General features: G+C 40.6%; 1 protein-coding gene across 2 annotated transcripts in view; it reads right to left on the reverse strand.

Annotated features, from left to right (window-relative positions):
• Positions 1 to 19: 19 nt before the first annotated feature.
• Positions 20 to 16822, reverse strand: part of LOC135977635 (ryanodine receptor 2-like) — a 36549-nt gene continuing 19746 nt past the window's right edge. The window contains exons 7-10 of one of the 2 annotated variants that reach the window (XM_065578843.1): positions 12830 to 12929; positions 11072 to 11151; positions 5227 to 5303; positions 20 to 850 (exon numbers count right to left, since the gene is read on the reverse strand). In XM_065578843.1, coding sequence (XP_065434915.1) covers positions 760 to 850; positions 5227 to 5303; positions 11072 to 11151; positions 12830 to 12929 — 348 coding nt within the window. In that variant the 3' untranslated portion in view covers positions 20 to 759. The remainder of the gene's footprint in view (positions 851 to 5226; positions 5304 to 11071; positions 11152 to 12829; positions 12930 to 16822) is intronic. The other variant, XM_065578844.1, reaches the window with a different exon arrangement.

Genomic DNA, 16822 nt, shown 5'->3' on the forward strand with positions numbered 1-16822 from the left:
ATTAGTTAGTTGTAGGATTTAAACACACAAAAATATGATGAATGAAGAATGTAATTGGGAATAGAGAAAATGTGCTTTGGTAGCTCTATTAATCACATAAAAAAATAAACCTAATGGTTCCAGACAACCACACTAATAGGATGACAGAACACATTATGAGACAAAAGAAAGAAACTAACAATGAACTGACAACACAGAAGGTAGAAAACCCAAATTGTTTCAAAATCATAAGTAAACATAAAATATCAGAATATTTCCCAAAAAGACAAATTACACAGAAATACTTGTAAAACAGAAACTTTCATAACAAATGTCTTCCAAACAGCAGCTACTGTTCCCTTGACCTCTGATATTTAATTTATTGCTTACTAAATTGTCTATTTTTTATTCAGCCGGAGACAATTTAACAAATCAGTTGGGAGCCCTTCATTTTATTTTATGCTGAAACTGGTTAGGGATTTCTAAGTTGTTTGACATAAATACTGCTGTTTGTGATTGGAATCTCCTTTCAAATTTACTCATAATATTTTCTTTGCTACTTCAAAATGATATACTGCATTCCTCTGAGACATTCCCTCACTCTCAAACGTGCTCTAGTGATCTTTTATTGTCTAGTACTGTCTAAAGTAGGCCAGTTAAATTATAAACTATCTGAAGAAATATCATCTTAGCTTCACCCTTAAACATCTTGGTGCAGATTTACAAGGGTCCTTAACTATACAGTTTTGATGAAGAACAGTAAAAAGGAAAAGATTATTTTCATAAGATGATAATACCTGATCCTTCTTCTGTCACCATGCCAAGGCCCTCTGCTTTGTTTTGGCGTTCAAATGCATTTAGGTCAAGAACGCTGCAATGAGAAAAGCAATATAGCATTTAGATTCTTTGATAAATCCAATATTTTATCTTGTTGATTTTCAAAATGATGGAATTAAACTTAGAAATATAATTATCATCTTAGCTGGAAGATGGAAAATAGTGTTTAGGAGATAACTGAAATGTAATGTCACTAAAGCCAGGCACACCATTTTTTTTAAACAATGGGCCAAATTCAGCTCTAAGTTACACGGTTGCACATTTAGAGAAATTCCATTAAGTCAATTCAATTACACTGGATTCACTGTGTAAATGATAGCAGAATGTAGCTCATTATGATTTACTGAAAAAGAAAGTACATGTATATTATCTATATATCTCACATTTCATAAAAATAATACATTATTATTTGAGTGTACACATATTCCCTCATTATCTACTGGGAAATTACATAGTTGTGTAAGCCCAAACACAGATCACTGTCTGGCCATACCGGAAGGAGGATAGGAAACATTTTACATGGGTTTAATCAGGCTCCAACTTTATTATTGGATGTCTGGGACTACCTGGCAGATAAAAGTGTACAGTGCAGGTAACCCCATGTTTATGCCGTAATTACCTGGGGAGCTTCCCCCTTTCTTACTGTTCTGCTTCCACCTGGAACCATGTGGCTGAGACATGCTGAAGCGCTGTGTGCCTTCCTGCTTCAGCCTGCTCCATGTAAGGGAGGGTTCAGGCAGAGGTGAATATAAACCAGTACGCCCCGGTACGGCATACCAGACCAGTTTCTCCAAGTGACAATTTATAGGGCCTGGGTTTCCCAGCAGTGGCTGGAGCCCTGGGCCCTTTAAATTGCCGCCAGAGCCCCGCTGCCAGAGCCCCCGGGTAGCGGAGGTGGCCGAGACCCCAGGGGCTCTGGTGGCGATTTAAAGGGCCCAGGGCCCCGCTGCGGTAGCAGCAGCTGGGAGCCTCTGGCCCTTTAAATCACCATCAGAACCCCGCCGCCGCTACCCCAGGGCTCCAGCAGCAGGCCTCTGGCAGCAATTTAAAGGGCCCAGGGTGGTAGTGGTGACCAGAGCCCTGGGCCCTTTAAATTGCTGACAGAGGCCCTCTGCCGCTACCCAAGGGCTCTGGCGGTGAGTTAAAGGGCCCGGGGCTCCAGCCACCACTCTTGCCCGGGCCCTTTAAATCGCCGCCTGAGCCCTGCTGGGGTTGCGGCGGCAGCCGGGACTCACGGGGCTCCTTTGGCAATTTAAAGGGCCTGGGGCTTCACTGTGGTAGCAGCAGCTGGGAGCCCCGAGCCCTTTAAATCACCGCCCGAGCCCCCAGCTGCCGCTACTACCCCGGGGCTCTGGCAGCAGGGCTCAGGCAGCGATTTAAAGGGCCCTGGGCTCCACTGTAGTAGCAGCGGCTGGAGCCCCAGGCCCTTTAAATGGCCCTCAAGCTCCAGGGCTCCCAGCCGCCTCTGCAGCTGGTAGCTCCGGCAGTGATTTAAAGGGCCCGGGGCTCCCAGCCGCCACTACTGGAGCTGGAGCCCGGGGGGGGGGGGGCCTTTAAATCTCAATCTAAAGACTACCCCCTTCTGGTTGAGGCCCCGACCCTTCTCAGGACTCCGGCGAACCGGTAAGTCCTTTAAATTACTTTCACCCCTGGCTTTAGGTATAGATCTTCCCCTTTTAAACCCTACATTCCTAGGGAATGAGTCAGTAACCACACTGACCCTTTTGCAGCAGTTTTCATCCTCCCCTCCAGCCATAAAGCACTAATCCCTTCATATCAACCAATGTATTTTTACATTTTCCATTTATTTTGGTTTATTAAGATGTTTAAAGGTCTGTAGTACCATGCAGATGTACTCTGATGCACTGGGAAATCCAGTGCCAACATCTCTACATTGTTGTGGTAGAGATGATTAGATATATTTTTTTTTACTGAAATATTTTCCCATCAAAAATGGGGTTTATTTTTTTTTGGTGGCGAAAATGTCATTTTCTATAGAATTTTGATTATTATTGATGGGAAATTAAACTTAAATTTGCATTTTGTTTCTGTTGTGTGTGTGTGGGGGGGGGGGGGGATCAATATGAATGGAAAGAAAAAAATATCATTTCATTTTGAATTTTCCTAGGAAAAATCTAAACATTTTGAATGAAAATTTTCAAATAACTTTGAATTAAATATTTTTCAATGGGTTGGGGAAAGACGCCTGTTTTGCTGACAACCTCTATTCTGTAGGCTGCTTAATCCCAAACAGCAAACTCCTGAGGGATATGTGCTACCACTAGCACCTCCACCCCAGCATCTTCTGCAAAATAGACAAAGCCAATTGTAAGTTATGGTGGTTTTGGAAGTATTTACTATCATGTGGATTTCCACTCGTCAATCTGTAGAGACCTGAAGGAAACATTCAAGGTAGAGAAGCTTTTCACTAGCTCCACCATTGTCTTCAGGGTGTAGAAAGTGCCATGGAATTCTATAGGTTTGGGGAAGAGAGAATTCATGCCATAATGCAGGGGTAGGCAACCTATGGCCCGCGTGCCAAAGGCAGCACATGAACTGATTTTCAGTGGCACTCACACTGCCCAGGTCCTGGCCACCAGTACGGGGGGCTCTGCGTTTTAATTTAATTTTAATGAAGCTTCTTAAACATTTTAAAAACCTTATTTACTTTACATACAACAATAGTTTAGTTATATATTATAGACTTATAGAAAGAGACCGTCTAAAAACGTAAAAATGTATTACTGGCACGCAAAACCTTAAATTAGAGTGAATAAATGAAGACTCGGCACACCACTTCTGAAAGGTTGCCAACCCCTGCCATAATGGCTCCATCTCCTGCCTTCCCTGGATTTAGTTCACTGTGCCCTACTTCACAACCTGCTCTCCTCTGAGCCACACAGAGAAGAAATTATATGGTTCCATTTATCATAAGTCTGTATACCTTGTTGATGGCTCATCTACCTTGGTGCAGGGATTCTCATTGTAACAACTATTTTGTTCTTTGGATAACATAACAAAGGTGGTGATCTGCAATCTCAGATGGGTTGTAACTTTCTGACGAAAACTTCATATTTTATTTTTTTCTTTGAAAAATATAAAGCTCAATTTGGCAAACACTTCATAACCATTGTTATACCAAAATATTCTACTTTTAATGAAAAAATACTTTAACAGCTATTTTTGTTCAGGAAGAAAAAAATAATACAGTAGTTAGTCCAAGTCCTAGGACATCTGTCATGCAGCAGATGGTGCAAAAGGGAATCTTCTAGCAGCCAGATAAATCAGGATGTTTTTCACCAGCCTGGAACATAGCAGTCATAATGTAACAGTGAACTGGGCTCAATTTTAACGTTCTATGCAAGTGTCTTTATACAATTATTGTATTTATTTACGCACTGCATACTTATTACAAACACATTCAGAAACACAAACTTGCGAAAAGACCATAGAATGTCCTCCTGTCCACTCCAAAACAAATGACTTAATTCCCTTCTCCACTTTCCAAAATTCTATTAACTCCCTCCCCACACAGAGGCCTCCCTGGAATTCTTGAGGAAATGACCCTTGTAGAGTTCCTTGAAGGTATTCAAATCTGGGCTCTGTTGAAGGATGGGAGTAGATGAGTTCCAGAGCCAAGGACCCCTCACTGACAATGCCTTACCACTAACTCTGCAGGCTGTTATCTTGGACACATCAGTCAATTACAAATGTCATATCATCATGTGAAGAGAGAGGTTGTGGCTAAGGTAGACAAGACCCAAATCATATGTCATTTATATGTCAGAACCACCACTTTAAATTTCACCCCCAAATCAAATTGAGTCCAATTCACATCACAGGCCACAGGTGCAGTGCACTCTTTGCACAAAACATCCAAAAATCCAATATCCCTAGACTGTAAACGTGAGTGGGAAATGATGAGCAGACATTTCCAAATGCTTTCACAGCCTGTAAACATCAATGGGATAAATCAGGAAATAAGGTACTATTTGCTGTAAGGGAAGCAGAATTGGGTACACTGAAATCAGGGAATAAGTCATGGCAGCCTGCAAGGTAAGTAGCTGTGTAATTAGTCATAGGGGCTCAAAAGTGGGGTACAAATATTCAAAGACAATGGTTTACGTAATCCTGCCTGAAAGCTGGAGATAAGCATAGCCCCAGGACAGTTCCACTATCATAGCATCATAGAAGTTGAAACCCTAGGAATATGAAAGGAAAACAAGTGTGTGTGTGTGTGTGTGTGTGTGTGTGTGTGTGTGTGTGCGCGCGCGCGCACGCACACTCCTGGCATATTTACCCTTCCTGTCTCACCAGGTAATTCTTCCGACATTCTACTGATATTACAAATCCTGTAGAAAAGAATTTAGATACGAAATAATAGATATATTATAATAGATATTTTCTTACCTACATGACTGCATAAGACCAGCAAGGCTCTGAAAAAAGCCCACATCCTTTTTGTCCTTGAGGTAGTCGAGCATTTTCTACAGCAAACAAACCACATAGTTAAATGTTAAATCATTGGGGATCTGTTATTCTATGCCAATTAGACAGTCTTGTGAAATAATTCTGATGGCATTTATAAATCTGATAGAACAGACCAGTTGACAAAAACCCTTGTACCACAAGTCAGGCGGATATTTTGTTACCGACCAAACCTCCCAGAGGAGGCTGCCACCATGACGTGGACGCTTTTTAAGGAATTATAGGAAATAACAATCACTAACCTCAGCACATTCAGAACTAAATGCAAAATCTAATCTTTGATTTAGCTTTCTGCTAGTTCATTCTACACATGCACACACACAAACTATAAGTTAATCTATTTCTCTAACAACCTGGAAGGGCAGAAAGAAGGAGAAATTGTTATTTCTTTTTAAAAGTATTTGGAAGATTCTCTGACATTTTGGTGATGACAGTTTAAATAGAATTACTGATATGAAAAAATAATTGACATGGAATTATATTGCAGTGTTACAAATTCAGATTGAATAAGTTCACAAAATGTACCCCTCTGTCTGCACCCTATTATAATCATCTTTGTACAAGGTATGTCTTGTAAGGTATCATTTTAGGTCTCACAATCTGCTGGTCAATATTGTCCTGATAAAATATGTGTGGCAACATTGTATGTAAAGTTATAAGATTTTCCTGTATGATGTTTGGGACATATGTTCCAAACTGAGATTGGCAAATAGGTCAGCCTCAAACAAAAGAATGTATTCTCTGCTTAGCTTGCATTTAAGCAGTAATCAGAGCATCAAGCAGGAAGGGAGACAAAGGGAGTTCAAGCAGGTGAGAAAATCGGCAGGGAATATCCTTACATATAGATACTCTGTCTCCTGCATCTCAGCTGGAAATGTTTTCCAAGACGGGACTGACTCTATAAAAAGGAGGAATAAATGCCCCCAAGGGACTCCCCTCTCCTTTCTCTGTCCGTCGATTTACTGCACAAGACAGGACAAAACAAGCAGCCCTCAAACAGAAGAAGGGGTCCTGGCCCAAGAAGTTTGGCCAGTACGACTGTTGAGAGCATATAGTAAGAAAAACATGGCTTTGAATTTACCAGTTTGTTAAGTTGGGCACTAGTTGCATTTTGTCTTTATTTCTCTTGTAACCATTTCTGACTTTTATGCCTCATTATTTGTATTCACTTCAAAACTCTCTCTTTGTAGTTAATAAAAACGTGTTTTGCTATTTTATTTAATGCAGTGTGTTTAAATTGAAGTGTCTGCAGAACTATTTGAAATAACAAGTTGCCATATTTTTATTTTAAGAAATAACAGACATAACACACATTATTTGTATTGTCCAGGAGAGGGCTGTGCAGTACAGGACATATGTTTCTGGAGGAAAAGCAAAGACTGGGATTGAGCTGGGGTTACCCTGCAATATAGTCAAGGCTGGGAAGAACCAGAGTGAAACCCAAGTAGTGGCTGGCAGGCTGCAATTACGCACAGGCACTCAGGGTGTGCCTTGCATGCTGGAAAGCTGTTTGTGAGCAGCCCAGGTGGGAACTCCTTCAGCAAGGCATCATAAGGCAACCAAGGTTACAGGGCAGGGGTGACACAGCTACTCATCAGTCTGGATTGTACCCTGGATATGTCACAATGACCATGTACTGTGACATTTTCAGAAAAAAATAGCATTCAGGAGGTGGTTCTTATGGTAATGACATCACAAGGTAATTGGTCAGAGAATGTATTTTTAGGGTTCATGAGTACTGACAGGTATTTCCAGTCAATCCTATCATTACATATAGGATGACAGACTCAGAAGAGACTCATTTTTGGGGCCTTGATTCAATACCATATTACTTCAGTTTCAATGGCAGCTACTAATAAGTGGCCAAGGGGGCTAATCCCACCCAACACTTTTTGTAGCAAATCTTCCCCCTTCTCTCCAGCAGCACAATGAAGAAACAAGCAGAGCTGAGGTGAGACAAGGGGAGGATTCATCCCTGGCAATATTCAGCCCTTTCAGTGCAACAATACACAGTGCAATCAGGGGAGGGGGAAGGCAGCTGAGGCTGTTAGAAGTCTAGAGCCCCACAAGAGCTCCTCTTTCCATTGAAAGTACCGTTGCCCCTCAGCTAAGGGGCAATCAATTTTAGGATCATGCAGAGGTCGTTGGTGAAAAACTCGTGTCCTAGAGTTAGGTCTGGGGTAATTTTCACTTTCATGAATGTTTTTATCTACACTGTGTCTTGTTACTGTTAAAAAATCAGATAGACCCAATCACATACTGGCAACCCTGAAAACCCCAGTTCAGTCACCCTGAGCTATCACCAAGAACAGTTGCCTTGGTCACTGTCCACATCTCTCGAACCATCCCCCTGCTCCACTACTGTCCCACACCCTTCTTGAAACACTACCACTCTCCACTGAGGAGCCAGAAGAGCATCAGCAGATTCATCACACTACCCTTTGCTGACCTATTATTGTTCAGAAGATTTATTATAGGTAGTGCAGGAAACACTACCTCGCTTAAGGTTGCCAAACACTTTCCTTTACCAGACCCGGTTTTTGGTTGCTTATAACTTCACCAAACTAGAACAGTTCAGCATCTCAGAGAATGAGGTAGACTTTAAAAATATCTTACCACTGTTTCTTTGAGAAGCTACATCTTCATTCTTGGGAGCAGGGACTTGAAATTTGGCAGCAGCGTCACAGAAGTATCAGGGATATGTGTTTTGCCATCCATACGAAAATTCAACCAAATTTGACCAAATTATAAGCATTTGCTAAGTAGAAACTTATTATAGGATGCTAGATAAATCATGTGGATTTTGTCTGCACTGCGCATGCTCCATCCTCTCACAGCTACTATGTGTGGACTGGTTAACATGTGCCATCCCCACTATCAAAGTGTGTGTCTCCAAACCCCACTAGTGGCAGGTCCACACAGAGGATAACAAACTGTTATCCTACAAGTTACTCTGTTCACTCAAGTTGTAGAGGACTGTGCTGTGATTCTGAACATCCCAACCCTGCTGAGGATCTATGCTGGGGGGGGGACAATATGGTTCCCTAGGATGAAATGGTTATGTTTTTAATGTAGGTTTTTTGCACACACAACCTTAATTCTGGCATTTAATCAACTTCTGGGTGCTTGATTCTGCAACCCTTAATGTTCTTGTAACACAGTTTGTCAAGATGTAATTATAGCGCAGTGCTCAGACTGACCCATGCTCACAGGCTTCCTGTTCAATTCCTTTTAGGGCTAAAGAACTTTAGATGCAAAGAGTATAGAATATAAGTGCACTTCCAGCTCAGAGCTCCTCCTCACCTCGAACAGCACCAGGGGCCCAAACAGGGGAAAGCTGCGGGTGAGGGAGTAAGGAACTTGCTAGTCTGGGATTTCAAGGAGGCAGCAGGTAGGTACCTGTGACTGAAGAGGAAAGGCAAAGCAAAGGAGTCTCTGGCCTGGCAAGGTAGAATTGAAAAAGGAAGCAGGAGTCTGGGGGGAGGGGTAAAAGGGAGGGGGCAGTGCAGAGAATGGCTGCTTGTTCATTTTCAAGAGGAGCAGGGGACCAGTGGTTGGAATGGCAGAAGAGAAATCACGGAGGGGATAGGGGGCAGAATTTATGTATTGAGGGAGAGGGAAGAGATCTCAATTGTTTAGTTAGCTGATTTTATTTGGGAGGTGGTGGGTGAAGGACAGTGGAGGGCAGTGTAACTAATGGTCAGCCACAGCCACACCACTTATTTTGGGCACGAGACACCATTGCTCCAGTTTTTTTGTTTTTTTTTGCAAGGGTAACTCCATTTAAATCAATTGGAACCTCTGGGATTACACCAGCTGTAAGTGGAATAATACAGTGGTGAATCAAGCCAGTTAAGTGTAAAGGAGTCATGAAGTTCAGAGGCAAAAAGAAGCAAAATATAAATATAAGTGACACCCTTAGGTTTGAATAAAAACTGAAATACTACAGCCCTCGCCACAAACCAGTATTGCTGTTAAAAGTACCCATCTATATTTAAAGTTGAAATTCAATCACCTACTAACCTAATGCTAACAATGTATAGTTTCTGATGATTCAAAATTATATTCATTTGTCAATAAACCTCTTAGAGATCCTTTCACTCGTTTCACCATGTAAAATTAGAAATTGAAATCTTTGTGTTGGTCTTCTCTCTCTTTTAAAGGAAATAATAATTTGAATAGTCTGACCAACACTGAGGAAACCCAACCCGGATAAATTGTTCTAACCAAATACTACCTAGTGCCAAAGCTCCAGTTCCCAAGCAAATAATGAGAGAAGCTAGCCAAAGCCAAACTACAAGCTCATCTAATTGAAGTTAATATTCTAGACCCAGCACATTCTGGATTCAGGCAGCGCCTTGGAACTAAGACTTCTTTAACAGCACTGATGGATGATCTTCTGCTATCAATGGAGACAGAGGAGATATCCATTCTCATCCTTCAGGACCTCTCTGCAGAGTTTGACTGTCAATCATCAGATAACACTTTCTTGGCTGAGAAGGAGGGGTAGGGATCCAGGTTAATAAATGGCTTCAGTCCTTCATGAAGGGACACATCCAATGAGTAGTTATGGGACACTACACCTCCATCACTAGATCCCCTCTCTTGCAGAGTCCCACAAGGATCAATATTCTCTCTGGTCCTTTTTAACATCTACATGAAGCCACTAGGTGAACTCATTGGTTGACATGTACTCAAGTGTCCTCAAAATGGAGATGACATATAGATCCCCTTATTTTTCACCACATATGACCACTCCACCACCATCACGATGGCCTAGTGCTTGAACTAGCTCAGATCATGGAGGAAGAATAGCTGGTTGAAGCAGAACCTGAGGAAGACAGAGGTAATGCTAGTGGACAGACAAAAGCACTTTGAATAGCATGCAGCCATTGCAGAGTCTCCATTAGATGAAGGCCCACATCCACAACTGGACAATTTAATCTGTAGTTTAGCAGTACTCTTGGATTCCTCACCAATGCCAAACTCTCACATAACAGCATCCACAAGTAACACTTTCTACCTTCTTTAGTTGGCCAGAAGAGACTGTCCCATCCTGGCAGGCAGTAATGTGGCCTCAGTTATTCACACTTTCAGCACTGCTCAGTTGGATTACAGCAATGTGACATATTTGGGAATGAAACCTTTTGTGTTTAGGAAACTAACTAGTACAGAACACTACAGCGCATTTCCTCAGCAACACTGACTACCAAGAGCCTATCAAACCCATCTTCCACACTCTACACTGCCTTCTCTAGAATTTCAAATCAGGTTCAAGGTCTTGGTTCTATCTTCAGGGAGCTACATGGCTTTGACCCAGGATATATAATACTACCTAAAGATCTGGGATGAAGACTGTGGTTGACAGCTACACTCCTCTGGCACAATGAAACCCTCTATAATAAAGGTAAAGCGCATCTGTGTGTGGGATAAAACTGTCTAAGGGGGCCAGTCTGAGACTGGTTAATTCCCCCAGGAGTTAAGGACCATCACAAACCTAATTGCCTTCCATTTCTTTGACTTTTCCTGCTTTCACATAAACACGCAGCAACATGTACATTTAAAAAACAATCAAAACAACAACAAACAAACCCTATCAAAACAAGAAACTCCACTGTACACTTCTCCCCTTCAGGAGAGGAAGACATAACACATGACAAATGTTAGTCACATCACTTAATGTGCTACTGGAAGGCATTCAGATACTACAGTGACAAATGTCTATTAAGAACCTACATAGAATAGATTGGATAGAATGGAACTTTACCTGTTGAACTGTAGAATTTCCTCCATTTAAAATGGCAATCCCAAGCTTTAAGGTGGCGGCAACCATGGGACCCATCTCACCTTGAAAATATTAAACTATTATTTTAAGTTCATATTTAAAAAACAAACAAACCAACCTATTATACTAACTTATACTGCCTTAGGATGTGCACAGCATGGAGTCATTTACATGGCAGTTTACAGGAGAGGATCATTTAAATAAACTCTCTTGTAAAACAGACACATATTTTCCTTCACCATATCTACTGTGTGATTTAGGGCAGGTCTACACTACTGCTTGACAATATAACTTACATCGCTCAGGGGTGTGTAAAAGCCACCTCCATGAGCAACGCAAGTTACAACAACCTAGGTACCGGTGTAGACAGCACTATGTCATGAGAGATGCTCTCCCGCTGACATAGCTACCACCTCTTACTGAGGTGGAGTAATTATAGCAATGGGAGAGCTCTCTCCCGTCGGCTCTCTCCCGTCTCTTCACCAGACATGCAATAGCAGCGCAGCTGCATAGATGTAGCGCATCTGGTGTAGACTAGCCCTCATACTTTCTAAGAATACATAGATAAAGACTGTATAAAAAAGGAAAGAAAAGATGAAAGACACGAAGAATTGTCATCAAAGAATATAAATTACTCTTCAGTCATGACAGCCTTGAGCAGCTGGTTCTGAGGTTGGATGCACAATTTAAAACTGACTTGTCAGTTTAACAATGTGTTTTTACTGTATGTCCACACAGACAAAACTTTGACAGTTCCTCAAGGACTAACTGTGAAGTGAAGAAGTTAAATATAGTAGCAAGAGGAAATTGGTTAGTTCTGCTTATGAAGGACAGAGTTGTTTAAGTAATAGTGCAGTAGACACAGTACAGAAAGGTAGGAAAAATGATTGGTGAAAGATGGGGCCTAATCGTAGGTGTAGTTTGACTTCTATTTTGGTGAGGCAGCTCCAGTCAGCCAATGGGCCACGCATGGGAGGGCAAATTCCACATCTACCTGAGACTTGCAGTTTGGGGGAGGAGGGGCAACACCCCCCTACTCCCTCCCAAACTGCACCCATAGGCCTGATGAACAGAAGCCTAAAAAGTTATACTTCTTAGCAATATAAGGTGAAAGGATATGGACGAGGCAGGGGATGAACAGATTATAAATGGGCACGGGTGAACTTGTTCAGAAAAAAAATCAGAGCCTGTGCTAAGTGCACAGACACACAACTCCTGGTAAGTCTGGAGCCTCACTTTGTCATTACACATTCCCAGTGCACAGCTATGACCTCCCTGCCATCTTTCACTCATCTCTACATCATCTGGACTCCAGCCAGGGCCAGGAATGCAAAAATACCACAAGAAAATTTCTTGTGATTGTTTTTTTAGCAAACTTTTGCAGGATCAACTCCTAATCATCACCTAAATTTGAGGTACACCTCTACCCCAATATAACGCGACCCGATATAAAACGAATTCGGATATAATGCGGTAAAGCAGTGCTCCAGGGGGGCGGGGCTACGCGCTCCAGCGGATCAAAGCAAGTTCAATATAATGCAGTTTCACCTATAATGCGGGAAGATTTTTTTTGGCTCCTGAGGACAGCGTTATATTGGGGTAGAGGTGTATTTATTTGAAAATTAACCTAATTTAAGGTGTAGCCACCAATAATTACAAGGAGCAAGTTCTAGAGCCAACAAATCTTTAAAAAATAATCCCAAAGAAGATTTTATATGTACATAAGCGGTAGGTCTTTACCTTTGCTAGCGCTGATTGTTTGAAGCACCATCTCTGCAGCACCCCGATCATGCAGTCTTGCTTGCTGGTACAGAAGCTTCTGTTTTTCCATTTCTTTTTCCTGAACAGAAATTCCAATCATTTAAGTTGAGGACTTCAATGACCATCAGCTCGCCAAAGATTTTTTGTTATCTCTTAGTATATGGGCTCTATTGCAACATCATAGACCTATTCAACGCACATACAATGCTACTGAACAAATATTTAACATGTTCAATATTTCCCTTTGTGTTTTTCTTTTTATCCTTTTAGTCCTTTGTTTATCGGGAAGGAGTTCTCTCAATTGTAAATCATTTGGTTAGTTCAAAGCCCATATTCACAGTATGTATGTACTGCATGTATCAAACTTGCACTCCTGTGCTATGTTTTTGTGCAACAGTTTATACTCTCTTAATAATCTTCTACAGCGTGACCATAACTTGATACTGCTCAGTACACGGCTCTTGAGGTGCAAGTTGTCCCTGAATGACAGAATAGCTTCATCGGGAGTTTCATTCATCTGGGAAAATTTGTTTAAAAAATAATAATAGGCAGCGTTGTACATTTCAAGTAAGATGCTGACTTATAATATAAGATAGGTTTCCCCAACCCACAACATATCCCAAAAGGATATTAGACAGAATACATTGTGCCTTTATATTTTGCATTCTCTAGTGGCAACAAACGGTACTGTATGGTGCTGCTTGAGCAATGGCTGAAGTTTGTTCTTCATTATTTAAACTACTGAAAACATAAAGAGAAAACATAGAGGCACAGCTAATTCCAGGTGGGTATGAGCTTTCACAAGCTTAACTGAAGTTTGCTGGAGAATTGAAAATGACTAAGCAGTGTAAGTTGCAAAATGGAAGTTGCATAGAGCCCTATGACCGCGAGTCCATCAGATGGCGTGGTAGAAAAGCGTAGTCAATGGGGCATGACCTAAGAGCAGGAACAGCTGCAGCAGAAGTAGCCAGAGGGACAGCTTTGCTGCCATAAACTTTCCATCCAAAGTACAGAAAATAAACACTGGAAGATGGAAGAGGTTTAAAAAATGAAGGCTTGCTAGATACAGACTATGAAAATTAAAAACTAAAAAGAGGTACAAAATAGAAATGGGTTCAAATGAATGAAAAAAGAAACCTTTAAATCAAAAGCAAACCAACACAGACATTTATGCTGTTACCAGAGAGTTCTCGCTGAGGCTGGCAAATTTGTTTCGTAAATCTTTGATAATATCGTGCTGCGGAAACAAAATTCATCACATTTTTTTTTCATACTACAGTTAGAGCTCCTGTGGTTAAACCTTCCCCTTAAATTATGTGATAAGTCGAAATGGAGGCACAGAAAAGAAAAAGAAATATGGCAGCTTTGCTTTATGTGGAGCCATGCTAACGTCTGAAAGGTTTGCCTTCATGTTTAAACCTCTTCCGGTGAATTAAAAAACAGAACACAACCATACACGTACACACAAACAAATAATCATTACACAAAACCAAAGAATCATTACAACACAGTTTCAATAAAGCTGCAACAAAATATTTTCATCTGCTTCAGAGGTCATGGAAACTCGATGAACATTTGATTTTTCCTTTACATTTTCCTTTCTTTATTTTTAGACCCAACAATCTTTTCTCTCTCTTCCATTGCAAGAGTCACTTATTTACTTGTGTCTTCAGGCCCAGGGTTATTATAAAAGGACCTTTTGTTGACAGCCTGATGAGGAAAGCACAGTAGCATGGAGCTTTCCCTCCAGCATCTACAGACCAAGAGAATGGGAAGGCCTGATGCCTGCAGATACACAACAAAAGAGAGGAAGGAAGAAGCCTGGTCAAAAGGGTTTAAAACCAGGTTGGAGAGAAAGGAACTTCAGGGATTTTGTACCTCCCTCTGGGAAACACAGCCATTTAGATAGTTGCCAATGGCAGAGTGGTCCAGCAAAAACAAGATATGAAGATGATCAGTCCTTGGATAAGAGCTTTCAAAACTAATATTTCCCCTCTCAGCCAGGCTAAATTTTCTGGTGCACCTTTCTCTAGACAATGAAGGAGCATATGTGTACATGGACTCAGGAGAGACAGCAACCTGCCAGGAGGACAAAAAGTATGCTAGACCATTTGGTGTCCTGTTTAGGTATTATCACTTCTCTGTGGTGTCCACATTCCTAGTTACAGTTGCTACAACCGAGCCAGCTATAAGGCTGGCAGTTGTGTTTAATTGTGTTCAGTCAGGCTGATCTGAAGGAAGCTTGATAAGGTATTAGCTTAATGAGTTAATTTGATCTCATTCATCACACCATCACAACCACACATAAAAAATCATGCTAAAAGAAAAGCCTGGTATAATAAAAAAAAAATCAACATTTCACAGAACGGATATTTTTAAAACTCTGACACTAAAAAATAAATCAGTTTGTTGTGTGATCTTAATTTATATCATATAAATGAATCGTGAACACTGAGAAGTGTACATATGTGGATTTTCACCCTGAAGGCTTTCCCCAGCAAGGCTGTGCATGAGCTAGGAGGCTCCTTCATCATTATCTTCATCAGAAGTAGAGTCTGTTCAAAACTTAGACATTTTTTCTGTTTCATTCTCATATTTTAATAGGTAAAAAGTAACCATATGGCAAAGACAGATACTAAATCTGTCCTGTATTTGTATCACAACTAAAAATTAATTTACTTATAGTCACGCTACAGTGATGTCTGATATATTATACTTTTACCTATCTTAGAATATGTAATAATTACAGTACAACAAAATATTACAGGTTTGTAATTGCTGGCAAATGTTGACATTTTTAATGTTAACAACCAACTTTCCAGTACAGGAAGACAATTTGTATTGTCTAAATTTTACATGCCTATAAATATTGTCTGTTGGTAAGTGCATGCCCAAGATTTATTATGTTACTTGCTCATTTCTTTGGATTGTGTGCTTGGCTTGTTTCTTTCTTGTACTGTGGACTATAGCCATTCAGAAGACTAAGATAATCCAAATGTTCTATTGCTTAGTGCAAGCAGTTTTCTTCGGTCTACACTTACACTTCAAAATATCAAGAGGAGTTTGCTCTTTTGAGAAGCAGCTAGTGATTTTGGATTCCTAATTAAGGAATTATATTTTTATTCACTGAGCTGGATACTAGAAGAAAGAAGTCTTGTTTAAAGGCCATTCTTGTCACATATTTCAAAATTAGGATGTGGTACTGCAATTAGTCTGTAAGAAGAATAGCTATTTGCAAATGCTTTGGGACAGGCTGGTTTTAGAGTATGAGTTCCAGGTCCTTCCTGAAGAGGAGGTTGACCAGAATTATTACTAAGAATGTTACTTTCATTTGACTTTCCCTCTTAGTAGTGGCATTGGTCATTGCAGGATAAGTGCATCAGAAATCTGTATAATCAGCAGACAATCAGCAGACCCAAGGTAAGAGGTCTGGAGTCTATTTTCATTTTGTTCTCAGTCTCTCTTCCAAGGACCACAGATGTGACTGAAATTCCTAATTCATGGTTTATTAACTTTCCCATTTTCAGTAGTCATCTTTCAAGCCACTGGCACTGCATACTGACAAATGGTCTTGAAAAATCCCATAATTTCTCTGGTTACTTACCTTTTATCTGAGAGGAAAGACTGTGATAGATGTTATGTTGTTTACAGCAACTTGAGGATTTCTAAGGGCTTTACAACTTTATTTTCTTCAGGAGGCATAAGACATTCATTTTAAATGATAGTGTAGCTGACTGAGCCCAACAGGAAGATATACTTATGCTTCTCTCGCTGAATAAAGCATAATTTATTCTTTAGTAGTTCTATGACTGCTTAAGCCTAATTCTTTGTAGTTGTTATCAAGGGACTGAAAAGCAAATTTGATTTGATGTAGTTTTTTTGTAAATAAATCTATAAAGCCTCATAGATCTTTCAATCAAAGATCTGGGGTCATACCTGGGATTAATTTGAACCAAACTTTCATATTTGGCG

Source organism: Chrysemys picta, unplaced genomic scaffold (genome assembly GCF_011386835.1).
Source record: "Chrysemys picta bellii isolate R12L10 unplaced genomic scaffold, ASM1138683v2 scaf5, whole genome shotgun sequence".
Lineage (NCBI taxonomy): Eukaryota > Metazoa > Chordata > Testudines > Emydidae > Chrysemys > Chrysemys picta.